The 21,542-nt window shown below is 42.1% G+C and overlaps 1 protein-coding gene across 8 annotated transcripts in view; it reads right to left on the bottom strand.

Annotated features, from left to right (window-relative positions):
• FRAS1 (Fraser extracellular matrix complex subunit 1) overlaps window positions 1-21,542 on the bottom strand; it is a 465,636-nt gene that overhangs the window by 200,872 nt on the left and 243,222 nt on the right. For all 8 annotated transcript variants that reach the window (XM_033857169.2, XM_033857168.2, XM_033857167.2 and 5 more), the window contains 4 exons: window positions 20,481-20,624; window positions 12,278-12,418; window positions 10,601-10,741; window positions 9,125-9,301 (listed from right to left, as the gene is read on the bottom strand). In XM_033857169.2, the coding sequence (XP_033713060.1) occupies window positions 9,125-9,301; window positions 10,601-10,741; window positions 12,278-12,418; window positions 20,481-20,624 (603 nt within the window). The remainder of the gene's footprint in view (window positions 1-9,124; window positions 9,302-10,600; window positions 10,742-12,277; window positions 12,419-20,480; window positions 20,625-21,542) is intronic.

Here is a 21,542-nt window from a genome sequence, read left to right as displayed (position 1 = left end):
TCTTTTAATTACTCGTTCAGTGTCACTCTTCTCAACTTGATCACGCTTTTCTTAAGGTGTGGTCTGTATCTTTTTTGTCTTTCTATCCCCAAAGCCTAGCACACCCGTGCTATAAAAGCAAGAAGGGGAAAGTGAAGCAGATGGAACATTTCTAGAAGGCATGCATTTGTACAGCTATGTCAGCACTCCAGGGAGTACATTAAAGACCGTTGCTTAATACAGATGCTACGTATCTTATTCAATTAACGCAAGGGAATCCCAACTTCATAAATAGTAACATACTCTTAAACAGAGCACGCCGACCCCTCCCCATTTATTTCTTTAACTAAAGGTCTGTGCCTTAAGGCCTTTGGTGAATCTTAAGAACTAAATAGATCAAAATACCACAGTGTACTTTATTTCTTCCCATTCACCCAAAGCAAGTTAATTAATTAATCAAAGTAATCAATGAATTTTCTTATTTAAAAAAAAAAGAAATGGGCATTCTGGTCCAAGATGGCAACATAGGGGGCTCCTGAATTCACTTCCTCCCATGGTCATACCAAATTTACAGCTGCACACAGAACAATTCCCTCTAAAAGAAATCCAGAAACTAGCTGAGCAACTCCTACACATTAGATGAATGAGGGGAAAGAAAAAGACAAAAACCCACATCAAAACGGGTAGGAAGGCAGAGACATACAATCAGGAGGGAACTCACACACCCAGCTTCTCCCTGAGGAGTTAAGGGTTTACAACTAACATCTAGCATCCCAACTTTAAGACTTCCACCTGAGAAATGGGACCCCAAAACTCTAACTCTGAAAGCCAAAAGGGCTTGAATCCAGAAAACCTCAAGGACTAGAGCATACAAAGAAACAGTTCTTCACAAGCTGCCTAGGATTTGCGGTGGTTGTGTCCCCCCAGGGCTCAGGGCAGAGGCATCAGTCAGAAATGCCCATCTCCCAGTCTTTTCCTGAAAGAGACGTATTTGCATACATTAAAAGCTGCAGCCTGAGGGTCAGGCTTCTACTTTAACACACACGTAGAGGCTGAGTGCCTGCAATACTCTTCTGAGACCTGGGCGCGAGGTCAAGCCCTCCCTCTGCCCGGCTCCAGGTCACTCTTTCTTCCTGGAAAGAGCCTGTGTGCACTTCCAGGGCCCTGGCTTTTGTGGCTGCTGCCCAGAGGACACACCCCTTGACGGCCAGACTCTGGTGATCAGCAGGGCTTGAGTACGTGGATTTAGTTAGGACTGTAGCAAACAGAGGAACAGTTCTTAACTGGCTACCCATGTCCTCGGGGCTCAGTGCAGAGAGAGTGGACAGAAAACCCACCTCCCAGACTTTCTCTGAAAGAGGTTCATTGGCACAATTTAGAAGCCCTTGCAGAAGGGTCCAGATCCAATCAGACAGCATCTAGATGCTGACTGAGATCCTCCCTTTTGAGACAGGGACAGGGCTTTGCACACCCTCACCTACTGGGTGCCACTGAGAACAAAGAAAGTGACTTGGACAATCACAAAAGTTTAAGACACAACCAAGAGCTAGAGCTAGGCTGAATGATAAGGTTCAGACAACAGACTGGTGATTGTTGGGGGGGTAGGGAAGGCTGAGGGGAGGGGAAATGAGTGAAGGTGGTCAAAAGGTACAAACTTCCAGTTATAAGATAAATAAGTCCTGGGGAATCTAATGTACAGCATGGTAACTATAGTTAACAATACTGTGTTGTGCTTCTGAAAGTTGCTGAGAGTAAATCTTAAAAGTTCTCATCACAAGAAAAAAAATTGCAACTATGTGAGGTGATGGATGTCAACTAAACCTACTGTGGTGATCATTTTGCAACATAAACGTATATCAAATCATTCTGTTGTACAGCTTAAACTAATACAATGTTATATGTCAATTATATCTCAATAAAACTAGAAAAAAAATGCATACCAAACCTGTATTGATTTTGTGCAATTTTGCCCCATGCAGTAAGATCCGTCTAAGGAGGCAATACTGTCTTCAAGACGGAAAAAGAAGGCTTGGAAAAATTTAGTTGCTAAAATCTCCCTGATGTTTCCCTGACCAAAGCTCTGTGATCATTCTAAATTTAATGAAAAGCCAGCAATGCAGGAATGGGGGCCACTGGGATGTTTATTATCTCTGCATTCCTTTTTGAAGCCCAATGTTTCTACTGACATAATACATTAGAAAATATGTAGGTAAAATTCATTATTGTACTACAGAGTTCATTTTAATTTTTTTATTAAATATTTATTTATTTGGCTGTGCCGGGTCTTAGTAGTGGCATGCGGGATCTTTCTTTTTAGTTGCGGCATGCGGGATCTCGGTTCCTGACCAGGGATTAAACCCGGGCCCCCTGTATTGGGAGTTGGGAGACTTAACCACTGGACCACCAGGAAAGTCCCCAGAGTTCATTTTTAAAATAAAACTTGTAATTTCCTCAAAATTATATTATCTTGAACCCTCTTCCTGAACTGTATGGGAACTGAAAAAATCCATCATTAATTTGCCACAGAATCGGGGCAATTTATGTGGGTAGTCCAATCATCCCAGCTATGTTCATATCCCATGCTGCTCCACCACTGCCCAGTTGTTGACATGGTGATTGAGCTGGACCATTAATTGAGATGGCCTGGCCTGAAATTAAATTGTAAAGTTCTAGGGCAAAGTGAAGAACAAAGGATCTAGGCTTGGAAAGAAGGAACTATTTCCTAAGCAACCATGTCCTCTATTAGAGCCCAGGATCCCCCACTGCTAAACTATTCTTTAGTTGGTTCATTCTAAGTCTCACTTTCTTCATCTATAAAATGGAAGTAAATATAAACACACATGATTTCCAATCAAATTCTTGGTTGTATGGAATTTTATAAACAATAAAGTGATATATATATATGTGTGTGTGTGTGTGTAAATAACTGTAAGAATCTATATCAAAAGTTTAAAAGAGATAGAAGATAGAAGGGTTATAGGTAGGATTTACAGATAAAATAAAGGACACCTAGTTAAATTTGAATTTCAGATAAAGAGTGCAAAATATTTTAGAATATCTCAGGTAATACTTGGGCATACTAAACATTTCATTTTTTATGTGCTAAATATTTTTATTTCCTAATCCTATATTTTTTATATAATCATCTTCCTGATTTACTAAGAGGCTTTTCCTTATATGAAGAATAGATCATGATTTAAATAAAACAATCAAATGTGGATCTAGTTAGACAGATTTTCAGCAAATAACCGTGATCATATTTTTTTCTCCTTTGACATGATAAATTATCTAATATCTCAATATGAGGTGATTTATACAGTATTAAAATAACCTTATATAAACATTAAAACTTTTAACATAGTTCTGAATTCAATTTGATCTTTTTAAAGGAATTTTATCTAGAATCTATAGTTTTTTCTTTCTAATGCTCTAATTTTGGCATTAGTGTTATGCTGGACCAAAAAGCAAGTGTATTCTAAAATATACTATCTTTTTCTATGCTCTGGGATTTTATAATCTTATAAGATTTATTTATTTGGGTTTTAGATGGTTTTAATAACTCACACATTAAACTGTCTAAGCTTAGTCCTCTTTCTGAGGAAGTTCTTTGTTAACCTTTTCCATTTTATGTATGACTTTTAATTTACTCAGGCTTTCTATGTCTTCTTGGGCTGATTTTGGCAATCAATCTTTTCCTCTAAAGTAATTTGATGGAGGCTTTCAAAATTTTTAGCAATGAATTTTACATCAGATTTTTTCAAAATCCTGTATTTGTATTTGCTAAATCTGGGAAACCTAGTAATAGATGTTTTTGGTTTTTTTGTCTAAATTTTTTGAGTTTCTGTAATATGTAAAATGCATGCAATGAGAAGAAGTAAAAATTAGGATTTTTTAAAAACTGCTATCGTTAGAAAGAAGTTACACCAGTGATATGATAAAGTGGTGTAGTTATCCTTCTTTTTTTTTTTTGCGGTACGCGGGCCTCTCACTGTGGCCTCTGCTCATTGAGGAGCACAGGCTCCGGACGCGCAGGCTCAGCGGTCATGGCTCACGCGCCCAGCCGCTCCGCGGCATGTGGGATCTTCCCAGACCGGGGCACGAACCCGTGTCCCCTGCATCGGCAGGCGGACTCTCAACCACTGTGCCACCAGGGAAACCCTCCTTCTTTAGTTAGAGACTTTGCTTACTCAAACTATGGTCTGTGGACCAGGAGTATCAGCCTCACCTGGAACATGTTATAAACGCGGAAGCTCAGAACCCACCCCAGACCTACGAAATCTGAATCCACGTCTTAACAAGATTCTCAGGAGTTTCCTTTGAGAAGTTCTGCTCTACAGAGAGACCTCAACCAAAAACTGGGTCTTCAAAATAGTTGAATCCCTTAAATGAAAAAAAAAAAATCCTCAGCAAGAGTGGAAGGAGAACTTCTGCCCTTTTATATAATCTCGATTATATAAACTTCTAAAAAATCCTAATTTTTATTTCTTCTCATTGCATGCATTTTACATATACAGAAACTTAAAAAATATAGACACAAAAACATCTATTACTAGGTTACCCAGATTTAGCAAATAAAAATACAGGATTTTTTAAAAGGAGAACCTGAGACTGAGTTGAGCAATCTGACCTGATCTTAAGAATACCCGTAGGAGAGAGGAGAGGCCTCCCAGTGACAGGAGTCCCAGGTCCTTCCTCCTGTCCATCCACCCTGGGCTGCCCAGTCACTAAATGACTCCAGAAGTCACCAGTCACATAAATTACCATGAGAACAGTGCCCCTGAGTTGGGCAACGTAGGGGTCCCTACCCAGCTCTGCCCTGGAGACCTCATTTAGACTCACACCAGCTCCCAGAGGCATGGAAACTTAGTGGGGAAGATGAATGAAAAAGTAAGGGATGGTCCTTGATCTTGTTCTGGAAGGCCTGGTTTTTATTAATTTGTTTTGTTTTATTTGTGCAAGGGTACTGACAGGTGTTTCTTGGGGTTTTTGTTTGTTTTAGAAACCAGAATCTGTCAATGCTAGTGAGTAATCAGTTAAACAGGTGAGATGAACTCTGGATAAAATTACTGAAGTCCGGGGCTTCCCTGGTGGCGCAGTGGTTGAGAGTCCGCCTGCCCTGATCCGGGAGGATCCCGCATGCCGCGGAGCGGCTGGGCCCGTGAGCCATGGCCGCTGAGCCTGCGCGTCCAGAGCCTGTGCTCCGCAACGGGAGAGGCCACAGCAGTGAGAGGCCCGCGTACCACATAAAAAAAAAAAAAAAAAAAAAAAAATTACTGAAGTCCTTCTTTTAGCTAATACTCAAGATTAATATTTAAACATGTACAATTTTGGCGGACTACTGAAAGCACCTCCAAATTATCTTCTACAATTAGTGACAGATTTTATTTCGTACCAGCAATTCTAGCTACACTTTGAAAACACAGAGGCTGTGTATAAAAGCAGCATAAAGTCAAAGCTCCATCTTCTGAAGTACCCAAGTTCATTTCTGAGAGTGAACCAAAAACGCAGGAAAAACACATGCAGGTTTCTGTCCCCATCTCACCAAAGTGCTTCTGCTTGGGAGCCTACCTCAGCCCACCTCTCTGTCTTCCCCACCTCCCTGATGTGGATTTCATAGTACAGACCACTAGCTAAGTGTATATTGTGGGTTTCGTTGCTGCTGTTGTTATTCATTTATTATTTTCCGTTTCTCTCACTAGAATATAAATTCCATGAGAGCAGGGATTTCATCTGACTCATTCACGAGGGCACCCCAAGTCCCTAGAAAATGCCTGGCACCCAGGGGATACTCAGGAAACATTTGTAGAAGGAATGAATAAAGACAGACTGTTCTCCAGCTGATAATAAACAATATTCTCTTTGGTCACTGTTTGTTAATTTTATATTTTTTCATCCTTCAATCCCAGACTTGGATCTTCGTCAAATATCTTGAGTAAATTTGCTTCATCTTCCACTAGATAATTCCTGGGTTTGTCATGTAGCTCAGAGTAGAAACTTTTATAATAACTTCTGACAATTTTCAGATTCTAAAGTAAATTGCTTCTTCCTGTAATGCATCTGCCTCTCACTTTCATTAGCTGTGGTAATATGCTAATCCCTCTGTGCTGCAGTCTCAGAGAAAGGAAGAGGGAGAGTTCCAGAAAACAGTTGGTTTTTTTCTTCTTTATAGAAAAGCACTTGAGATGAAAAGGTCTGTAAAAATCAACTCTCAGTGGCACACACAAAAACTCCAACCTTTTAAAACGTTCCTTAAAGAGGAGAGGGTATTTCTCGTGTGTATGAGAAGGCATGCCCAATGCATTCTCACAGGGCTCCCAGGCCTGAGTTCTGAGACGAGGCTTCGGCAGAATTGAAAATGGAACAGATTGTGGGAAGGCAGAAAGGTTGCCAGAGATACGGGACGAGTGACAGGAAATACATCAATTAACACACTTAATACTCAGGTAAGGTTGGTAACAACTGGTGGTTGCACTCAGTTTCCCAGTGGAATCTTGGGCAACTCAATTAACCTCTTTCTACCACATTCTCATCACTAATAAATTGAGTACAACAATCTCCCTAGCAGAGATTGCATGGGATTTGGTAGTAAATGTGAGTAGAGAGCTATATGTGTGATACCTAACAATATTGTGTGAATAAGCATAAAATCTCGGGGCTGCAAGGTCCTCAAGAGGTCAATCTAGCCCTTTCACAGGGGACCATAATTAAATCATTCCAGAGGGATTAGATTCTAATCTTTTTTAAAAGGTGTCTGTAAAAGGGATTCCCAGAACATTCCCCTTGGTCAAGGATGCTTTCGGAAATTTAAGACGTCTCAACCCTACAGCATTGTAATGCTGTGCTTTTGTCCCTTTGGCGACCATATTATAGTAGCATGCTGGTGTAGTGCATGGCTACTGGAGCCTGGCTGACTCAGGTCCCCACTGGACTCTACTCTGTACTGGCTACATGACACTGAGCAAGTTACAGCCTTAACTTCTTCTAACCTAAGTTTCTTCACTGACCCCATAAGGCTGGTATCAGGACCTAGTGGAAAAAAAAAACAAATAAGGCACTTCTCACAGTGTCTGCATCATGGTGTGCACCAAATCAACAGGAATACTATTTTCTGGCTCAATAACCCTGGTTACTCTAATTTATATTAACAACTTTTTTTTTTTTGCGGTACGCGGGCCTCTCACTGTTGTGGCCTCTCCCGTTGCGGAGCACAGGCTCCGGACGCGCAGGCTCAGCGGCCATGGCTCACGGGCCCAGCTGCTCCGCGGCATGTGGGATCTTCCCGGACCGGGGCACAAACCCGTGTCCCCTGCATCGGCAGGCGGACTCTCAACCACTGCACTACCAGGGAAGCCCAACAATTTAACTTTTAAATTGTTCATTATTTTTGTTTCTCTTTTCTGATCCCTCTCTAAATTCCCTATTTTTCATTATTAAGAAAGCAATCAAAATCATAGGGGACATTAACCACTCTGAGTAACCTGGGAAGATTTCTTCTTTATTTGTCCTAGGATCAGAAGGGAAGGCTGTGTGGTGTGCGCTTTGGGAAGGCATTGGGACTCTTAGTGACAAAGATTCCCATATTTTGTAAGTGGCTGTGGAAACAGAGCCACGAGAGTTTAACAGACCATGGAAATTTTGGGCAGTGCATATATGGGTGGAAACCAGCATGTCTGGGGACTAGAGACCCTCCCCGAATTTTTGACACCATGTGAAACCCCTGGAGCCTGGTGCATCCCAGGGAGCAGTGGGTTACCCTTATAATGTTCGTGAATACCTGAGTATATGGACCGAAATTTATACCAAGTGATCATGGGGGCTTTACAATTTACCAAGCACTTTCACACACTGCACCTCCTTTGATCCTGGCAAAAAGCTTGTGTGAGGGCTTCCCTGATGGCGCAGTGGTTGGGAGTCCGCCTGCCGATGCAGGGGACAAGGGTTCGTGCCCCGGTCCGGGAGGATCCCACATGCCGTGGAGCAGCTGGTCCCGTGAGCCATGGCCGCTGAGCCTGCGCATCCGGAGCCTGTGCTCCGCAACAGTAGAGGCCACAACAGTGAGAGGCCCGCGTACCGCAAAAAAAAAAAAAAAAAAAAAAAAAAAGCTTGTGTGAAAGATAATTATCCCTATTCTAATGCTGTGGATGCAAAGGCTCAGACAGCTGAAGTGTCTGGCCTGGGGTCTCTGTATTCCAATTCTGCATATTTCTACTATGCAGTATAACTCACCGTGTCCAAAATCTTTTAACCTAACCTTGAAATCCAGCATTTCCACGTGGGAGTACATTCCAATGTAAAATTGAAGCCACTTTAAATTTTGAGCTTGTAATACAAAATTGAGTCTGCAGTATGCTTACAGTTATATTGCAAAAATAAAAACTCAAAGTGTACAGGAAAAAAGACTCAGATATATTATAGCAAAATGGTAAAGGCAACTGGGTTTAGCTGGTAGATGGTGGGCAGACTACTTTTTTACTTTTTTCTACATTCAAAATTTTCCTTAATGAACATATGTTTACAATGAAAAATATAAGTAGAATTTTTTTTCCAAGTAGCTTGAGAGTTAAAAATTTCATCCAACAGCAAGGAACGTTCTTGTAGGAGCAGAGGGGGGCCTCCCCTACCTCCCAAGAAATTATATGTATCTCCCCTTTATCTCATCTTCAACCACTTATAGATGACCTAGCTCTGAGTCAAATTATTCAGGATGGCATCAATTCTCTGTAGACGATATGCCAAAACGATGGCAGGAATCACTTCTAAATTTTGACAGAAGTCCAGATTTTGCCCTGAAGAGACCAATTCATATTAAGAGTAGCAAATTGTACAAATAATAAACGGAATTCTACAATGAGTTCTGGGTCTGTCTCGGTTACTCATACTGTCTCTGAAAGAACTCTCACCAGGAATTTCTGAGAGTGTATCTCTGGGGGCAGCGGGGTAAAAGCAACTAGCTCTTTAAGATCACCTATTATGCACAAAGGGAAGGAGGACATCAGTGGGGGCCACTCTTCTGCATGTCGGTCTTCTGGTCTAGCCACAAGCATCCAGGAGCCACTGATCTTCTGGCTTTGGTCCCACCTCACAGGATCCCTCAAGAGGTAAGCCCAGAAGCTACCTAACATTTCCTCAAATCAGGCTTACTTACCTTCACACAGCCCAGTGTTCTCCAAGTAAAACTGGGCTCTGCACTGGGACAGACACTCGCCAGAGGTGATGTTTGCCCCAGAGAGCTGCTCAATGTGCAATCCTTCCTCTGGCTTCTTACACTGGGTGCACTGAGAGCTCTCTGGACCCACACAAGTCAGGCAAGAGGAATGACAGCCTGCCAAGAGGAATAAAATGCAGGAAAAATCCAAGGATCAGATAGATGTTGCAACCAAGGGGAGTCCCTAATGAAGTCAAAATCACTCAGAAAAGTGCACCAGATACATCTTTTCAGGAAACTGTTTTTCTAATGTTCTATACAAAGCCCAAGGTGATAATAACAATATCTGTGAGAGGCCAAATGAGGGTGATGTTAGCCAGTCACATCTCTCAGGTCCTGGAAGGGCTGCCAGGCTATATCATGGGGGGTGGGGGAAAGAAAAAGCAAACTGGACAATATTGGCTTGGTTCTCCAGAGATTCACATACAGTGGATGACGATTTAACACTACAGCCTCAGTTTTCATGGCAGATTTTAAGAAGCATTCCTACAAGGTCCGTTACTGTATTTTGTGCAAAAATGGTACCTGTGTTACTGTCCATTACGGCATCCATCACTCACTATAGAGGGGTCCAGGCAACAAATTGATCTTAGAATTTATGTGAGGAAAGGCTGCTTTTCTAGACAAGGAAGAGGCCCCTTTAGAGCAGCAGCAAGCATTTGACAATCCCAGGTTCTGGTTTTCCTTGACTACTGGTGAAGATCAGAGCCAAAGAGAGTACTCGAAATCTCTCCTGCCCACATTCTGATATAATGACCTCTACTGTCCTTTAAAAGATTCTCTAAATTTTCTTTTTCAGAATATCTATTGCAGCATCCCTGTTTTAAATATATTTTTCTTGTAACTATTCTCACATTCTTTTCCAAGGTGCCCTACGTATAAGTAAACATAAATTAACCTTTTACTTAATTCAAGTGTTTGCTCCCAATGTTCTAGTTTCAAAAGGCTCAAATGAGACTGTCCTCCCAATGAGCCCAAAGCCTTTTTGGCAAACAGCTATTGAAGAGGTTCCATTTTACTTAACCCAGAGGCATTGCTAGTAAGTCTCAGTTTGCTCAACAGTGTCATTAACAAAAAGAAGCTCTTCAGGGAAAAACAAAATGAAGACTAAGAAAAACATTAGCGATGGTCAGAGAACAGAAAAAGAAGGAAATAAGAGTTGGGTTGTTTTAATGTACCACGGTAAAGGGAATGACATTCCTCTCAAGAATGGCCAGAAAAATCATACCCTTTTGAGTGTCTTCACAAATATTCAAATGTGATTTTTCAGATTATCCCTTGGTAATGAAAAAAAGCATATAATGCATACATAACCATAGAGGATACACTAGAGGAAAAGTTGCCCCAAAAAGTAACTTATATCTATGTCCTTGTGATGGGAAAGTCTCTCAAGAATGATGGTGACACCAGTGATACCTCTGCAGATCCCGTGGTCAGGGTAGAAGCCCTCTCCACAGCTGGGCAGACAGTGACCTTGGCGCAGGGCCTGGGGGGAGATGCAGGCTGTACAGTGAGAGGCCGAGGGTCCTGAGCAGCTGGCACACGAGTTGTGACAAACTGAGGAAGAGAAGAAGAGGGGAACACAATGGGACCGAGGCGACTAGGGTGCCTACTTCTTGGCCAGGCTCCTTAGGTGCTAGGAAGCCCTCTCATCTATCACTCAATCCCCCTTCAGCTGTTGCACAAAATCAAGAGATATATGTGTTCGAAGGTGGTTATAGCACCAGAACTGCCCACATTGCCCCTTTATCCATCTTTCACCATGTTCTATCAATTATTTATTAGCTACCCTTTATGTATGTTTGTATTAAGTGTTTTATACATATTGCCACTTTTAACCTTCATAGCAACATTATGAGCAACATTATATTATTAACCCCATTTTACAGATGAGAAAACCGAGGTCTTGGGGAGTTAAAAAATTTACCCAAGATCACAGAGTTAATTAGCAGCAGAGCTGGGATTTAGCCCTAGGTCTGTCTGAACCTAAAACTCCCATGTGAATAGGGAAGAGGGGAAAGTTCATGGGTCTGGATGTTGGGAGCACTGGGATTCTGACGGGCCTATCCCCTAACTTATGCCCTTAGCCAAGTCTGGGTCTCCCCAGGCCTAGTTTCCTTGGCATATGTATGGCAAGAGGTTGGACTAAATGGTCATTTAAGACACTTACAACTGGACATTTTAGGATTCTAAGAATTATATTACAGAATCTGACCACTATGTATGGCAATGTCAGGCATGCGTCTCTGCTGCTTTTGTCCTGGTTGGTAACAGTGGGACATCTCTGGCTCCAAGAGGCAGATGGTACCATGCTGTCCTAAGGGACAGGAGTGAGATACTGCAAGAAGGCTCTGGAGGACCATGGTCAGGAGCTGGGAGAGGGGAGTGTGGGGACAGGATCTGACCGTTGAGGGCAGGATATTGAGGAAAAGGGATGAACACTGTATAAGTAAAGAGGTTGGCAAACAAACAGGAGGTTAATAAGACAAGGTGTGGGACAGGTGTAAGTATCCTGCCAACAGGTGGAAGTAAGAGTACGTGTGTTTGTTTTGGAGAAGAAGGACCACCAAGGTGTCCTAGGCAGCAATAAGTTCCCACCTCAAATGGGAATGTTTCGTAGTTTAAGTTGTATAAATCTGAAAGAAACCCTATATAAATAGCACATAAAACCACATTTTTAATAGGTACACACTTTAGCTTTATAATCTACCAAACTTGATTTACTCTTTAATTTTATTTTTGTGGTGTGCTGTAGTTGCCAATATACGTGCTTACAAATGCCATCTGTGGAATGATTCTGTCACACCCACAACCTGAGTTAGTGATGGTTTACAAGTACACAAGGATTGTGTAAAGATCTTAAAGATGTTCTTGGCATCTCAGAAAGATCCAGTGATGAGATCACTGGAGATCTAATGTGTACCAGATACACATAGGTTCTATAAGGAAAAGATATTCCTTTTAACTTGCCATTTTTCCACCATGCACAGAAACTTCCAAATGAGCAGCACATAGCACCAGCTATAATCAAACATGTATTAAATACTTTTTTGATGATGATGGTGACGATGATAACAATTACCCACGTCTTACCTTTGCATTTGCCAGTGGCATCAGCATAGTACCCACCAGGACATTCAGAAATGCATTTCCCATCATGCAACACGGTCTTCTCAGCACAGGTAAGACATCTGGGACTATTGGGGCCACAACTCTTACAGGACTGATCACAAGCTAAGGGGGAGGAAAACCCATCAAAGAAAATCAATAGTGAGCAAAGGGAGAAGTGAAAGTCTATTCTTCACAACGTCCATAATTGGTATCAACATAGTAATCACTTTCTTTGGCTGCTCAGATAAGTTCTATTTCCTTGATTCCAACATTTCTGTTTTCGCAGTTGAAGGAGAAACAAATAATTATTAATTAAACTAAGCATAACAAATACTCTGAGGCCCACCTACCAGTGTATCCAATTTAATATGGGATTTAAAGTCAAAACAGCTGGACTTTCCTGGTGGCGCAGTGGTTGAGAGTCCGCCTGTCAATGCAGAGGACATGGGTTTGAGCCTTGGTCTGGGAAGATCCCACATGCAGTGGAGCAACTAAGCCTGTGCGCCACAACTACTGAGCCTGCGCTCTAGAGCTCACGAGCCACAACTGCTGAAGCCTGTGCACCTAGAGCCTGTGCTCTTCAATAAGAGAAGCCACCGCAATGAGAAGCCTGCGCACTGCAACAAAGAGTAGCCCCCTCTCGCCGCAACTAGAGAAAGCCCACAAGCAGCAACAAAGACCCAATGCAGCCAAAAATTAAAAATATAAATAAATAAATAAATTTATTTTAAAAAAAAAAAGTCAAAACAGCCTTGGTGGTAGGGTTGCCAGATTTGGCAAATAAAAATGCTCAGTTAAATTTGAATTTCCAGATAAATAATGAATACTTTTTTAGTTTAAGTTTGTCCCAAATATTTCATCCTATATTTTATCTGACAACCCTGGTTGGAGAGAGAATTCAGGAATTCAGAGTTCTACTAAGCAAGGTCATGCTACAAAATTTGGTTGAAATAATTGAACTTCACACAGCCTTCCAGGATCTACTCATTCACTTATCCATTCCTTTAGCCCCCAAAACATTTCTTAAGCTCTGTGTCAAGTACTGTGCCAGGTGGTAGAGACACAAAACCCAAATCAACTTGGTCTCTGCTTGAAGGGGCTTGTTAAGTCTACCAGAGGGAGATAAACATATGCAATTAGCAATATATTAAACATATCACTCAGATTGGTCTGTATAGACACAATAAAAATTTCAACAGAATGTGTGTGGGGTAGGAGGTATGAAAGGTTAAGAAAGGATTCATAGAAGAAATGACCCTTGAGCATTGTCTTGGAAAGCGAGTCAGAGCATGCCAAGCTGATGGGAATGTCCTCCTGGCCGAAGCCGCGAGGCGAGTACAGGCCCAGAGCTTGGGAAATCCTGGGAAACAGCAGTTCATTCGGCTGGAAAAGTGGGAAGGGCCATAGTAACTTGTATGCCAAACTCTATAGTCTAGATTCTCATCCTATGAAAGACGCCCGTGGCCCCTACACAGATTTAAACAAGGTAAAAATATGGCTATGTTTGTGTATAAGAAGGATCATTTTGGCTTTAGTTTGGAGACAGTTTGGAGGGGTGAGGAAGGAGAGTTGGGGGCCTTGCTGGAATAGCGTAGCAATGCTCACAGAACAAGATGAGAGGGAGCTGAATCGAGGCTGTGAATGAGGTGATGGATTTGAGAGCTGTGTTGGTGAAAGTGTCTCAGATGGCTGCCTGGGGTTCTGGCATGGAGACGAGTGACGCCACTCAAGGAACACAAAAAGGAGAGCGGGGGATTACAACAGACTCAGTTTGAGATACGTGCAGTCCAATAAATGGCCTCATTTAGAGTTCTGAGACTCTGGGGAGAGGCTTGGGGGTCATCACATAGGGGTTGTTGAAATCAGAAATTAGTTGATTTATTCAGTAAAAGCATGACGGATAAGAAAGAAGTAGTCAAGGATCTGGAGAGCACCAAAATTTACTGAAAAAAGAAAAAAACTGGCAAAGGTAACAAAGAAGAAATGATCCAAAGGTAGGAGAGAAAACAGGAGTGTGGTGGCTGAGAATCCAAGAAAGGAAGAAGTTTCAAGAAGGAAGACATTAACAGTACAGAGAGGACAAATAAAGACTGAAGAGGGTTCACTTCACTTAGAAATTGGGACACGAGTGACCTGTGCCATAACCATTTCAGTGGAGTCATCAGACAGAATGAAAGTGAAGGCCATGATTATAAACTGTTCCTTTAAAGGCTCCTGGCTGTGAATGCAAGGGTATAGATAGAGGTGACATAACTAGAAAAATAGTACAGATGAACCTATCTCCAGGGCAGGAATAGAGATGTAGAGAACAGACGTGTGGACACAGAATGGGAAAGGGAGGGTGGGATGAATTGGAAGATTAGGTTTGACATAAATACACTACCATGTGTAAAAAAGATAGCTGTATAGCTCAGGGAGCTCAGCTCCGTGCTCTGTGATGACCTAGATGGGTGGGATGGCGGGGGCGGAGAGAGGTCTGAGAGGGAGGGGATATATGTATACATATAGCTGATTCACTTCATTGTACACCAGAAACTAGCACGACATAGTAAAGCAATTATACTCCAATTTAAAAAAAAGTCGGGGGGAGGGGTTAAAGGGATGTATTGTCTCTCCAATACTGTAAAAGCCCAAAGCAAATACAGACCCCGGGAAAGGTTTTTAAAAAGAGAAGAGGTAGAATAATTGTTGAAAGCGTATCTAGGAGAAAAAAGGGGAGTTACATTCAAAAGTACAGATGGAGAGATTAGACTTGAACAGAACAGAGAAAGTCCTCCTTTTCTGAGTAGAAAAGGGAGGTGAGGGTGAATGCAGCTGCAGGTAAGTCTATGACTCAATCTATTCCATGCTCACTGGCTAAATTCTTTAAAAACAAGCAAAACAAACTTCTTCTCACTATCAGAGAATCGGTGTTTCAGGAATAGAGAACTACTGAGATTTATTCTGTCTGTTCTCTCAATCCACCCTCACCATACTAACCTCCTGAAAAAGATTTCAAGAACTTGAGAAAAAGGATGGCAACTGATGGGGCCAAACGTTCCACCCTGCATCCTAGAGGATTCAGCATCTCTCTAGAAGCACACATGTAAGGCAAGATAATCTTCAGTAAATGGACAAAAGCAGTGGCCTTCATATCAGAGAAGAAGAAAATCATCCCCTCAACGCATAGCTGGAGCAAAGAAGCAAAAATGAATCTCAAAAGCGTTCTTCTCTCCTACCCTCCAGAAACTTCTGAAGCTTCTATTCTAGAACTGACATATCCACAGAACTGAATAATCTACAAGCCAAGTGGATTTTCCCAGAAATAAAGAATTGCGGAAATTTTTTAAAAATTGGAATTGCCCAACAATAAAAACATTACAGATCGAATGTTTTAGGATACACCTAAAGTAATACTTGGCGTATAATTTGTAAATTTAAATAAAATTATTAGGAAGATGTCATTTCTCCCCAAACTAGTCTATAACTTCAATACAATATTAATAAAACTTCCAGTTGAATTTTATTAGTAATTCAATAAACACTCTAAAGTTCATGAATAGTTAACTTAAAAATGAAGATGAAAGAAAGGGAGAATTTGCCCAATCAGACATTGAGACATACTGCCAAGCAATAGAAATTAAGGGACAAAACAAAACAAAGCAAAACAATGTGATAGTGGTACAAGAACAGAAATTTGTACTACTCAAACAGCTCAGAGATAGACCTATGTCCATATGGAAACTTAATATCCAATAAGGATCAATGGAGAAGGTTAGATTGAATCACTAAATGATGCTGGGAACACTGGATCATGAAATGCAGAAAAAATCAAACTGGATCACTACTTAAACTTATATACAGAAGTAGACTCCAGATGGATCAACAACCTACATAAAGAAAAAACTGTGAAATTAATAGAATTTCTTCTATTAATTGCAGTATAATTTCTTTGTGAACTTGATCTGGGTGGGTCTTCTTAAACAAAAATTCAAAAGCAAAATGTTAAAGTGAAAAATGATGAATTAGAGATTTCTGTTCAACGAAGGGCACCACATTAAAGGTTAAAAGGTAACGAAATGGGAAAATGTTTGCATATTTATGACTGACAGAGTTAATATCTATAAGGTGCAAGGAATTCCATAAAATCAACAATAAAAAGGTAGCAAGGCCTATGAAACAATGGGGAAATCATATCAAAAAGCAACTTATCAAAGAGGAAACACAAAAGTCCAACAGGAGTTGAAGATATTCTCAAACTCATTAATAACCAGAAAAATGCAAATTAAAATAGGATGTCCTTGTATACCTATTGACCAGGAAAAAACCTGAAGTTTGATAATGTCAAATGGTGGCAAGGATGTAGAGATGAAAGAGCCCTTATGCTTGGGAGTGTAGATGCTGGTGAGCTACCTGGTACTAGTTATCACATAAAGAAAACGAAGAGTCAACAATTAAAGAATAAATTAAAATTAAAAGAAAAAAAAAGAAACCAACAGTTCTGCTCTCAGGTTATCCATCCATCCAGGGAACCTCCCACCCAGTTCATCAAAGGACATGTCGTCGGAGGTTGTTCACCGGTGCTCCCTAGTGATGGTGTGCAGATGGAAGGAAGTGAGGGATCCCGTCCCTGGGACAGCAGATGGGAGAGCTGTAGGGGATGCAGACCAGGAAGGACTATGCAGCAGTGAGAAACAAAGGGCTAGATGATATAGCAACTGGGTGAATCTGAAAAACATACCGCTGAGTGAAAAAAGAACAACGTGAACTCTATAACATGGTATCATTTAAGAAAAACATACATATACGTATACTCGCTGAAAACAATACCCATTTTACATGAGCCCATAAAAACAAGAAGATAAAAAAAATTAAAATAGTTGCCTAGGTGAGGAAGGGAAGTCGGTATAAAAGGAAGGAAAGAGAAAAAGAGGAGAGGGGGAAGGAAGAGAGCGAGAATGGCTAACAGAAACCTCTGAACTTGCTTTGATTTATTGTGTTAGCTAGAGTCAGAAAAGCCCTTCATAATAGCTCAAGTACTTACATGACTAAAGAATGAGGAGGTTTTGTCCTTTGAATTTCCCCACGCCTTATATCTAATATTTGTGAAACTCAAAGCATGTACCACAGACAAACTTGGTGGTTGTAAATTCTTTCAGCCAGGGCATAGCACCATTTATAACAGGTTGTGCTGGATTTTTCTCAGCACTCAACTTTGAGATTTCCACAGATATGGGTTGCTTGGTTATAAATTATTAAACCAACACCAGCTGGTCTTTATCTTGAATAGCACTAATCTGAATTTAAAGTAAGTTGGCATTATTAGCATCTTAATTAACATTCCGATACCAATCAGCGACTCAGTTCACTGTTGCTTTAGAAAATATTTCTATGAACCTTTCTGAAGGCATTTAATACAAACTTAGAGAACTCGAACAATTTTATGAAAAGTTTAAACTCCAGCCTTGTCTATCAAAAGGGCCACTGGTCAATGCCAATGGCATCACAAAGTCTTGTATCTGCTAAGCGTATGGCAGGCATTCAGTAATTACCTATTGATCAATTGATTGGTTGGCTGACTAATGTCAACAATGGTCCAGCCTCCTGTTTGAAAGTTCTCTTTCTGCTTTGTTTCAAAATGTATACAGATAGCATTTCAGATGTATACTCTCTCCCTAAGCCACCTGTTCAGTAGTCTTTTTTCAAAATTCTTCCAGTCTGCAAGGAGACCCGGCTTTCTTCACTCAACCTCTCTGCCCAAGTAGACTCCCAACCCTCACTGCCTCAGGCTCACACTAACCGTCCCTCCTTTTACATACACGCATCCCTAGCAAAAGTTGCTTTCTCATTCCAGATAATATCGTCTCGGTAGCAGGTCCGTGTCACCACTCCTTGTCAGTGACAGTAGCCAGCCTCCTTGGGGAGTTAAAGGGTCAATGCCTCAGGCCTTTAAGTTAGTGCAAATTTGACATCTGCTGACCTTTAGAGAATACATCTGGCTTAAATGAGCAGGAAAGTGATGTCGGCAGAAAAAGATTACAATGCTCAGGGTAATGGCAGCCTGCCTTTCTCTCCTTGTTCTCTCCTGAATCCACACAAAAGCCACCTGTGACTTGTCCATATTGAGTGAGATTTCTCACACCAGCGATGCTGATGGGTCCCTGCACAGCTTTAAGCAAGCAGCCGCCAGGGGGTATCTCTCTTCCCCAGGACAAGTGGATTTGTCAGGTCCCAAAGATCATCTCATTTGTGCTGTTGCCCTGCTCAGCAAACAAAATGAGGGCAATAACTCCAGAAAGTTTTATGGGCTACATATTTTTTATTGATTTAGTGGACTCAGTTATTAAAAAAAAGTCATCAGGCCTTTCAACAGGTATGGCCATCACGATAAACTGGATTCAAACCTTTCATTCACCATCAGGTGCCTACCTGTGGGCCTGGGTCCACAGGGGTAGCCGGCTGATCTAAAGACTGGCAGGAAGACAAGGAGGAAGGGGGAGGGGAGGATCAAGGGAGAGGAGAAGGAGAAGAGAGGGGAAAATGGGCAGAGGTGCATAAGGAGGTATCACATTACAGGGAGCGGTAGAGCAGCGACGAGGCTGTTAAGATCTAAACCCAGAAGACCTAGCCTGAACTCCAACTCTGCCCCTTATTAGTTACGTGACCTTAGGCAGGTTTTTTTTTTTTTTTTTTTTTTTTTTTTTTTGCGGTACGCGGGCCTCTCACTGTTGTGGCCTCTCCCGTTGCGGAGCACAGGTTCCGGACGCTCAGGCTCAGCGGCCACGGCTCACAGGCCCAGCCGCTCCGTGGCATGTGGGATCTTCCTGGACTGGGGCACGAACCCGTGTCCCCTGCATCGGCACGCGGACTCTCAACCACTGCGCCACCAGGGAAGCCCTAGGCAGGTCTCTTAACCTCTCTGTTTCTTCATCTGAAAAATGAGGATGATAATAACTACCTCACGAAATTGTGAGGATTAAACACTAAATACTCACATAGCACCTACTCCGTGCCAGGCACTGTGCTCAATGCCTTGCATACGTTAACTCAGTCCTTGAAACAGCCTTCTGAGCTGGGTGTGTGTTAGTTTCCCATTGCGGCTGTAACAAATGACCACAAGCTCAGTGGCTTAAAACAACACAAATTTATTATCATAAAGCGTAAGAGGTCAGAGGTCCCAAAATCAAAGCATTGGCAGGACTGCATTCCTTCTGGAAGCTCTGGCAAGGGGGTGCGGGATCCATTTCCTTGTCTTCTTCCAGGTTCTATAGGCTGCCTGCATGCTCATAGCCCATCCCTGGTATCACTCTGACCTCTGCTCCTGTTTCAGGTCTCCTTTTCTGACTCTGATCCTCCTGTCTCCCTCATATAAGGACCCCTGGAATTACGCTGGCCCACTCAGATAATCCAGGATAATCTCCCCCATCTCAAGATCCTTACCTTAATCACACCTACAAAGTCTCTTTTGTCATCTGAAGCAGTATATTCACAGATGCCCGTGACTAGGGACGTGGGCATCTCTGAGGAACCATTATTCTGTATACCACGGGTACTACTATCGTTCCCATTTTACAAATGGGAAACTGACACAGGAAGAGATTAAGTAACTTGCCCAAGGTCATGCTCCACCCCCACCCCCCAATACATTCCTGCCTCTCAATTGGTTCATGTTTAGAAAGCACCTGGGACAGTGCTCAGCACAGGAAGCACTATGCTGGGTTAACTCTTATTGTCTGTAATGGTTGTTAAAGGTAGAATAGACAATAACTGCTTCAGCTTTAATTCAGTGGCACCAACACCGAAGGCAGGTTGGCCCTTGGCTGGCCTAAGAGTGTCTTGTCCCCATGCATATTTGGAAGGCAGTCTGGTGCTGACGAAGAGTTTGGCATTTGGAGCAAGGAAGCCCCGCTCCTCTCCCTCCAGCTGTGCGCCTGGAGCAAGCAGACTGAGCCTCCTGGTCTTCAGATACAGGAGGAGGCTACAGAGAGGTCCCAACCTAACGAGTAGTTGCAGGCAAAGGTATTAATGGGGATTCTGCCAGTGGAAAAGAAACATGTTTCGTAAGCTGCTAAAACACCGTCAATCTTACCAGCATTTGCATATTTGTTGAGTAAAAGAAACACTGATTTTCGGTGCTATGATTTGAATGAAACAAGGGAGGCTGGAAGAGGAAAAATTGCTTTGGCCTGCAAAGCCGGACACTTACCACTGCAAGTCCCCTGCTTGTTGTAAAACCCGTCACCACAGCTGCTCTCACAGCTGCCCTCTCTCAGCACTTGGAAGGGGTCTCTGCAGGCCAAGCAGTGCTTCTCTGTGGGACCCCAGCAGGCCGCACAGGACTCGTGGCAGGCTGCAGGAACAAAAGACGGTAGAAAGGACTAGTTGCCATTCTTCTTCAAAGGCTTTAGAATTTACAACAAGGATTTTCACTCCTTCACTATGCACATACCTGCACCACAGGAGGAAAAAAACACCCCCCACCCGCAAAAAGAAAACCCTATTTCTCTTGGCCAGAAGTACAACTTCCATAAATTACTGCTAAGAGAATTGGAACAGGAAACCAAAGGCTATAGAGTAATGGGAATCACAGGGAAGGGAATCATAATTTCTAGACAAGTATGGTCTGTCTAACGAAATCAGATGGCCCTCCATCACCTTGCCTTTTGTAACCACACAACAAAGTGTCAACTAGATAATTGCTCTTAACCTCCAACACATGGAGAATCAGTTAAGGATGGATGCCATGTACTCTAGTCCTTGATTAGACCTTGAAAGACCCGGTACTGCTTGATTTCTATTGCTCTTTCCCTCCCTTTCCATCTCTCCCCCTGCCCCCATCCCCATCCTTCTGTCCTCCCTCACAACTCTCAGAACTCAGCCTCTGGTTCCCGCCCTCCCCCAGTAGCATCTGCTCTAAACATATATCTTAAGGACTCACAAAGCCTGATTTTTCTCTTCTACCTTAGGTTTCTAACTATATGTTGTTTCCAGACCAAAGTTGTTCCTTTAAGACTCGAACATTTCCCCCTCTTCCGGCATATGATTTTTTTTTTTTTAATTACTATTCATGCTTGCTCTTCACCTTAGCAGGTCTATAAAGAGAGGCCTATTCTGAATGACTGAATATATTCAGATCTGGTAAACTGTCTGTATGGCTAACCCCACCCATGCTTCTGATTTTCAAAATGTTTGCTTCACAGTGGAACATAATCTGTTTTTCAGAGGTATTCATTCTGACCAGAATTGGCAGGGAGAATGATTTTGCTGG

The sequence above is a fragment of the Tursiops truncatus genome, chromosome 5 (genome assembly GCF_011762595.2).
Source record: "Tursiops truncatus isolate mTurTru1 chromosome 5, mTurTru1.mat.Y, whole genome shotgun sequence".
Taxonomy (NCBI): Eukaryota; Metazoa; Chordata; class Mammalia; order Artiodactyla; family Delphinidae; genus Tursiops; species Tursiops truncatus.
The sequence above is the reverse complement of the archived record's forward strand: the minus strand, read 5'-3'. Positions and strand labels throughout refer to the sequence as shown.